We start from the raw sequence: 8,552 nt of genomic DNA, 5'->3' as shown, positions 1-8,552 counted from the left end.
CCTACAGTCTCACTTCAAGGGAAATACCTCTTTTTTTGAAGCAATATATAGATCAATATGGTTGATAAAAAAGTATTCAGTCTAAAAATGTAGACATAACATGTCCATGAATATTAGATTATAGATTCATATTTATTTTAATGTAAAATAATAAAGAAAATATTTTAGGCACTGTAACCTCACTGTAAGATTTTCTGTATTTTTAGATAATAGTTTTAATATTAAATACGTAATTCAATATTTAAATAAAGTTTTTAATGTTTTTCACCACTGCAAGTTCATTTAAATAGTCATATGGTGTGAATGTGATAAACATTTTTATTTAAATGAATAATATTTTAAGATTGTTTTATATACAGTAGAGCATAGCATGTGTTACACTTTAGGACCTCCCAAAAGTGGATATCGACCACATGCACTAAAAAGTATATAAACGCCCCTATAAAGCAGTATATTCTCCTGCATCTACTTAACTGTAATAAGTAGACAAAATTATTTAGGTCTAAAAGATATTTTAGTCATTAAGGATGACATGGTAGCAAATAACAGCATCCATTTTCCAAATTTTAAAAGGTTTCTTTATAGAATAAGTCAACCAACTTCTGCTTCAGGTTACGAGTAATTCAAAGACGATGAAAATTAAACATCTTTGTCACAACAAACATTGTTCATAAATAGGCAGCATATGACAGTAATCAGCATGCATTGTTGCGGCTAATTATTTTGTGTTTTCTTTTTATCCAGCGGCAGTTGCATACGCATTTGTTCCACCCGTATTCCTTCGACTGGCATCGAGTATTTTCAGCGCGAGCCAGACAGCACGCCCCGGGATGTTTAACAGCGCTAAAATGCACTACACCAGGCCTTTTGTTCAGCTTTAAGAGCTTGAAACGGCTGACAAGAACATGTCGAAGATGTATTTGTGAGTTTATAAGAGACGCAAGGAGAGGACATTGTTGTGTAAAGCACACAAGTCGACAGAGAGACAGATGTTTGATGGTGTGTACTAAAGAGGATGTAGTGGATGGCACATGAGTAGATGTAAAGAGCGGGGAAAAAGATCTAAGAAAAAGGAGGGTAATAGGGAACATGTAGGTAAAAAGTGGCCAGAGATGGGAAGGATAACAGAGAACAGTCTTTAATGGCATAGTAAAAGCCAGCCTAGAATAAATCACCTTCCATCCCGCAGGATTACTCATGTAATTATTTGAATGAGGGATTTCATTAGGATGTGCAGAGGTGTGGAAGAAGGAAGGCCGAAATGATACAAGACTGAGGACAATTTTTACCTACATAAATTAAGTTTTAGCCACGTGCAGATAATTGATATGAAATTCCGAGTCCTTTGATTAGGACTAAAAAGTGAGAGTGTAATAATGTGGATTCTTCTCATCTCAAAGGCAGATAGAGGGAAAAAAAATACAGAAGTGAAAGGGAGATTGAAGAAGAATGAGGATATACCCTAGTGATGGGGATAAATTTTAATTTAAGAGGTTGATGGAGTTTAAATTTCATTTTGTGTGAATGATCTGCAGAAAGCGCAGAAAAAAGTGTGCATGTCCACCCAGTTAGTTACAGATGAAGGACACAATGCTCTAAATTGAACACTGCACACAGCAATGTTTTAAGCTCTAGATCATCATCATCTGGTGGTGGTTGAGGAGAGACCCCCCCACATGATTGTAAAGCGCTTTGGGTGTACAGCAATACACAATAAAGCGCTATATAAATGCATCATTCATTCATCATCAGGAAAAGCCCTATTTATAAAACAACAGGCAATGACATCATCAGATTACCTACGTTCAGGAAGTCACACTGGTAAACAATTAATTTTTCTATTGATCAATATTGATCAATATTATATATGTAATTGTCTTTTCTCCTATTTTGACATTTGACATGTGTCAGATGTTAGCAAAGGTAAAGTTATTCTTTACACAATTTCCATAATCTACAGTACAATGATGTGATAAATTCACTTGTGTCTTTTAAAATAACTTATTTTTCTGTAAGTGTTTTAATTTATATATACAAAATAGTCCATAATTTCAATATTAGCCATTTATAAGTCATTGGCCATGACAAGAACATAATTATCGAAACTTTGACTGATTGGTCAAAATTTTATTTTCAGTGTATTCCTAATTTATGTCTCTTGGAATATATAAAATAGTATGTGGATTTTTACTGGTATTAAATAATATTGATGTTGAAAAATAACCCCATTTTCTTTATTTATGTTTATAAATCATGTAACTTCCAGTGGGCAGATAATACGATGATGTCATTACCTGTCTATATCGGTTTATTTCACATTGAAGGCGCTGAAGCTGAAACGTTGAAGTTGTTCAATACAATATTGAAGCATTAAAGGTGCAATAGGTGATTGTTTTCAGAAATTTCTCTTCACATCCCTATAGCAATCATTAAGTTAAGTGGTCTAAATGTATTTATCTGTATTATATATTCTGTGCAAGGTGTAGGACCAAGAAATGTTCGTCCAATCAAAACGTTCGGTCCGAGCGTTTTAATTGGCTTTCCTACCTGCCTGTCAACGTATGTATTTGCATACCTCTGCGCACCCTGTTCGCGCAGACACGATATGTCATCAGCGCGTTCGCACACGCTGTACAGACAGAGCGAGAATGGCAGACAAACATCAATAACCCGATCTTCCTTCCTGGTATTGTAGTATTTTACTAACTGTGCCATTGTGTGGCTTTGGACAGCGATTGCAGGGAGGGTGGGACGTTCGCTTTCAGTGCTATCAGGCTAAAGTTAGCATTTTCCGAGATCTCCTATTGCACCTTTAATATTAGTGTGTAGATATTTACTCTTTTTTTCATCTGTAAATGATCTCTTCCAGAACAAAAAAGAAGCAGTTTTGACAGAATTTATCTCTGCTAGAATTTATTCAACACCATAACTCTTTAGATGGTGAAATTAAGTGACGAAAAACAAAAGAATCTCCCAAATTGTATCTTTATCATTGAAATTTCACAACACACTGAATTAACAACGCACAGAATTTGTTTGGAAATTCAGAACAGCATGCTGGGGAAAAAAACAACTGGAACACAGCAGTAAACCTGACGACAACGTCTTCAAAGAAAAGGCCTCATATGGGCATGAATGAATGAAGAAAGAAAAAAAGAGGAAAGCCACAAGAGAATGCGAAGCACCTCTGACCGAATGCAAACAAGTGTACAAACAGCAAGAAAAACCCTTAAAAAAAATAAAGAAAGAAAGATGAGACAGAAATCCGTCTCCCAGACATCAGCTCATCATTCCTAGTTGGCGTTTCCAATATTTTTCTTTTTATCTCTTCGATCTCTCAGTGCTCTGATTCGTTCTTTTCCTCGGGCTATGAAAGAGGAACAATTGATCGCGTTCGTACACACAGGAGCCCACAGACGCATGCACACACACGCAGAGTGATAATTTGTTCGATTTGTTCATTTTTATTCATCCATTTATATGGAGGAGATGAAAACCCTCTGCACATCTAACAGAACCGTCATATTAGGCCTAATGCCACACACAGTTTATGCTGAAGAGCTGTAAAACACATGGGAATAAATTATCGCCAGGAGGAATGTTAATAAATTATAGTGGGGAGCATGTGGATCAAAGTGCAACATATTCTTGTTATGCAAAAGCGCACTTTGCGTGCATGGCGAGTCTTTGATATTAGGAGAAGGGACGTTAACGGCGGCGCTTTAGAAGAACTTTTAAATATTTGACCTTAAACAAACACTTCAAACTACTGTAAAAGTCCACACTGCTTTAGTAAAGGACCGTTTGCTTGAAAACACACTCACAGTTTTACACATTTACAGTAAATCGAACAATAAAGAAGGCATGAAAATGTGGAGAACACTGGAAAATATTTTTGTTTCTTTTTCACATCAATATTTTTTAAATCTTACATTCCTGTTTAGGGCCCATTTCATCTCCCAGTGAAACCCAACATGGCCCCAAGTTCAAAAGAGCAAAATATAACAACAGAGCAGATAGGAAAAAGTAGGATGAGAGACTGAGACCCAGAGAAAGAGAGAGAGCGAGAGAGAGAGAGAGAGAAAGATAGAAATAGTAAACCCTGAACAAACTTGTTTGCACCATAGCGCAGTGTTTCCTCTGGGCATATCCTGTAACTTTCAAGAGTGGATCCAGAGCAAAAGAAAAAAGTTTTTTCCAAGTCAGATGTCCATTGAGGCTACAAGGTTACAAAGTTCCTTAAATAAGTGCCAGCTAATGAGAAGAAAGCTTGCCTTTCCTTCATCTCGAGCACTGATTGGCTTTCATGACTAAGTACACGCGATTGTCACGCTGATTCAAGTGCAACGCAAGAGTCAAATTTAGAAAGCAGTTCAAACATCCGTGTCAGTGAGGCAGAATGCCACTGTTTTGTGTCTGAGAGTGTCACATGTCACAAAAATGGATGGAAATATCCATGGGAGTATCCAAATTAACATCTCTCGTCTGCTCTATATACACTACGCAGCATCCGCACACACTCAAAAAGGGACCCTGATTGAAAGAAGGGGGCAGTGGGCAGGTCCCAGTTCAATCATGAGCTCCTGGGATTGGGCAAGTCGAAAACGATGGGCAGGTTCATAGGCTGGAAGTTCACCGTGCACGCCGAAGCATTAACGAACGTGGTGGTTCCATCGTTCATCATACCGTAACCTAGCTCACACAAACACAAAGATATTACGACTGGTTAAGTAAAAAAGTCATGCACGTGATATTTTTGTGAAAATGCGTTGACATGCTTTTAAAAGGTGAACACGATACAAAAATGGAATGAAAGGAATAGTTCACCCAAACATGAACATTTTTCAGGCCATCCAAGTAGATGGGTTTGTTTCTTCATTGGAATAGATTTGGAGAACTTTAGCATTACATCACTTGTTCATTAATGAATCTTCGTCAGTGAATGGATGCCATCAGAATGATGGCGTTGTGAAGAGAAAAGCTGCGTGTTTTAACTTTCAACCGTTAATTCTGGGCAAAATAACATAATCCAGTGTTCATAATCCATAATAATGCTTCCTCCAGTGAAAAAGTCCATCCCTTGTTGTCCTCTGACATCAAAATCCACAGACAGAGGCCTGTTAGTTTAGAACTCTTTTGCACTCTATTTGCATGTAAACGGTGCTTGATCTGTGCATATTTCTCTCCTGATTCAGACAAGACAACTTTTTCACTGGAGAAAGTGTTATTATGGATTACGGACTAGCATTTTGGCTTTAAAGTTTAAAGTTTTTAAAGTTTAAACACCTTAATGATGGATTTGTTTCTTTCAAACACAAAGCTTTTCACTTCACAAGGTGTTAATTGATGGTCTGGATTCGAATGGATTAATTGTGGATTCTGACGGCACCCATTCTCTGCAGAGGATCCTTTGGTGAGCAGGTGGTGTAATGTTACATTTCTCTAAATCTCTTCTGATGAAGTAACAAACTCACATTTTGGATGACTTGAGGGTGAATACATTTTCAGCAATTTTTTTCCTTTAATGAGGTCAAAAAATAAGTTTTAAGGTGTTAAAAGCTAAATGATAAGTACAAATAATCATGCAGTGTGTATGAGGGATGAATATTTTTAAGATTTTATCTGCTACGAAATTGCAAACAGCAAAAATGACAAATAACAGCAAGCAAACGGCTGCAATTTTTGCTATGTGTATGTTCTTGCACATTTCTGTGCCATAACATAAACATGGCACAGAGTCAAACACAGACATGCAAAGCACAAAACACAAGCTTGCACACATGTAAAATGCAATCAAATCACCGACTAAGATAAGAATCCTTTATTAAAACATTTTGAGTGTGTGTGCTAAATAAACTGTGAATATGAATGTGATCTAGTTTTTGCTATAAAGCTGTCAGAAGGCAAAGCAGCATGGGACAGACTCTGCCCTGCTAACCCCAAAACAGGCAGATTGACGTGGCAGCATGAAAAAATATGTTTGAGATCACAGAGCTGTGTGCATTTCATGCATGTGATTTATAAACAATTGCGAAAGTTATCATTTCATGTGATTACCTTCATGAATGTGTCCAAATACATGTAGTTTGGGCTGAACTCTCCTCTGGACAGTGTTCAATAGCTCCATACAGCCAACACGCTGCATCTTCCTAGGCACCCAGTCCAAAAAACCTACAAAAAAATAGTATAATGACTAATATGAACATCACAAGGCAAAGAAAAATAGACGCAGAATATGCATAAATATATGATAGAACAGACAGTTTGGTTAATTTATGTTTTTAGAGTTACAAGCTGAACAAATGCCAGACGTACCAAGCTAGGGAAGAGATTTGTAATAAATTTAAAGACTGTAGTTCTGATTCCACTTAGTGTTTCATATTCTGAATCATGTTTTAGTAATTTTAATGAAGAAATATATATTTTTTTTACAAAGTCACCATAACACAACATCTTGACATCTTGCATGTCCGAGGTGCTAATTTAGGAACCCAACGAGGGTGAAGTCTTGACTCACTGAATTTTAACTAGATGATGTGATTGGACGCTCTAGGGAGGTTACCAAGCAACTTATGAGTCAACTAATTAATATTCAAGTGCCAAGCCTTAGCCATAGTAGGATTAGTAATTCACATCCTGGATTTTGATTTTCCTTTCAAAATTAATTTGCGTGAGTCTAAAAATGTTTACACATCCAGAAGTTTGGTTCCAGATTTCAAATCAGTTCTTGATTTCCAAACCTACATTAAGTATAGAGCAAGTACAATGATTTCAAGATCTCAGTAAAGTGCGGTTTACACAGGACATGTTCTTATATCCATCTGCACTGTTTTTTTTTATTATTTTTATATTCAAATGAAAATTGACTTGTTAAAAGACTTACTGTTATATAAGAACTAACTGAATCCAAAATGATCATTACGTTGATTTTACAATTGTAGTCTGATGTCAACACATACATAATGCAGACTCGCTGTGAATCTTCAGAGACATCATTTGGCATTCATTTGCCACACTATGATAAACACTCACATTTGCACAAATGTATAGAGGGACAAGTCTTTACCATGAGAATTACACATTGTCACAATCTCAAAGCCCAAAAGCTTAGTGTTTTATAACGCAGCTGCTTTTATGCACAAACTTCCATTCTCGGTGCATATGACTGTGTGTGTGAAGGTTTTATTATGTGTGAAGGGATTTGCTGCACTGCGAACAGCGTCTCAGTGTTGCATGCTTTAGCAGCCTGCTGTAGCAACTCCATCTGCCAAAGCCTCAGAGCAAAAGAGTGTGCGTGTGTGTGAGGATGAAGACAACATAATGGAGAATAACCATTACTGCATGCTTTGTGTGTGTGTGATTTAGGTCTCACCCAGAGGAGGGCAGTGTGTGAGAAGAATATCAGTGGAATCTGGGATCTGATTCCACTTGTCCAGCAGTGCTTGTCCTCGTGGTAGATTAAAACCCCAGCCGTAGTACCATGGCTGCCTGAAAACATACATAAAGGAGGAAAAAACACAGTTAAGGCCTACTGATATGACCATGAACATTACTGCCAATATCTTCCCCTGTGCTTCACTGATCTTTTACCCAGACTGCTCTACCACTGATGAAAACAAGATGACATTTCCATTAGGATCTGTATATGGAATATCTGTGAGAGATCTTGGGTCTATGATTATAAAATAACAAAAAAAAAATAAAAAAATCCCCAAATCACAAATAGCAATCGCTTTGATCTGACATCTTTCTCATATCTTTTATAAAATGTAACAGAAAAAAAGTTTAAATAGGAATGAAAAAGTGACAGGTTTAAGGCCGGCTTAAATTGTGTCTTTTTCGTTCCCCACCTCCCATCATTTACTGTCATCCTTCTACATCACTGTCCAAAAAAGCAGGGGCGTAAAGATGATTTGAAAAGCTTGGCTCATGAATATTAATCAGGTGATGTAATGTTTGCCCAGTAGTCCAAACTGAGTGTAAAGGCTGGTAAGTGGGCGCAAAACACATAGGAGGATTACCAATTGTGCATTTGTTCAATCCATGGCACATGGAATCGATTGGCACAGATTTGTACTTTGTTATTAATTTAGTTTATCAATCATTAAAAACATAATAAAATATTACAAATGTTAATATCAAATTCATTAAAATAAATATTGTAGAGTAAATAAATATGTATGTGTGTATGTATGTATGTGTATATATATATATATATATATATATATATATAAATTTCTAAACCATAAAGTTTATGTAATGATATTATTTTATAATAAATATGAATATATTTTATTTTGTTATATTAGTAACACTTTAGATTAGGGAAAACTATTCACTATTAACTAGTTGCTTTTTAGTATGCATATTACTAACATATTGACTCAGACTGTTTATTAGTACTTATAAAGCACATATCAGTGAATGACCATATTTTAGATCCCTTGACCACACCCAAAACCTAAACATAACTATAACAACTACCTTACTTACTATTAATAAACAGCAAATAAGTTTATTGAGGGAAAACTCTTACTTAATAGTGAATATGT

The 8,552-nt window shown here is 36.1% G+C and overlaps 1 protein-coding gene across 1 annotated transcript in view; it reads right to left on the bottom strand.

The window, feature by feature from the left end:
• Nucleotides 1-2,889: 2,889 nt before the first annotated feature.
• LOC306861192 (metallophosphoesterase domain-containing protein 1) overlaps nucleotides 2,890-8,552 on the bottom strand; it is a 42,482-nt gene continuing 36,819 nt past the window's right edge. The window contains exons 5-7 of the mRNA XM_079403332.1: nucleotides 7,373-7,488; nucleotides 6,058-6,171; nucleotides 2,890-4,692 (exon numbers count right to left, since the gene is read on the bottom strand). Coding sequence (XP_079259458.1) covers nucleotides 4,574-4,692; nucleotides 6,058-6,171; nucleotides 7,373-7,488 — 349 coding nt within the window. The 3' untranslated portion in view covers nucleotides 2,890-4,573. The remainder of the gene's footprint in view (nucleotides 4,693-6,057; nucleotides 6,172-7,372; nucleotides 7,489-8,552) is intronic.

This window comes from Barbus barbus, assembly GCF_936440315.1.
Source record: "Barbus barbus genome assembly, chromosome: 42".
NCBI classification, from domain to species: Eukaryota; Metazoa; Chordata; class Actinopteri; order Cypriniformes; family Cyprinidae; genus Barbus; species Barbus barbus.
Note: the sequence above shows the minus strand (reverse complement) of the source record. Positions and strands in the feature narration are given on the sequence as shown.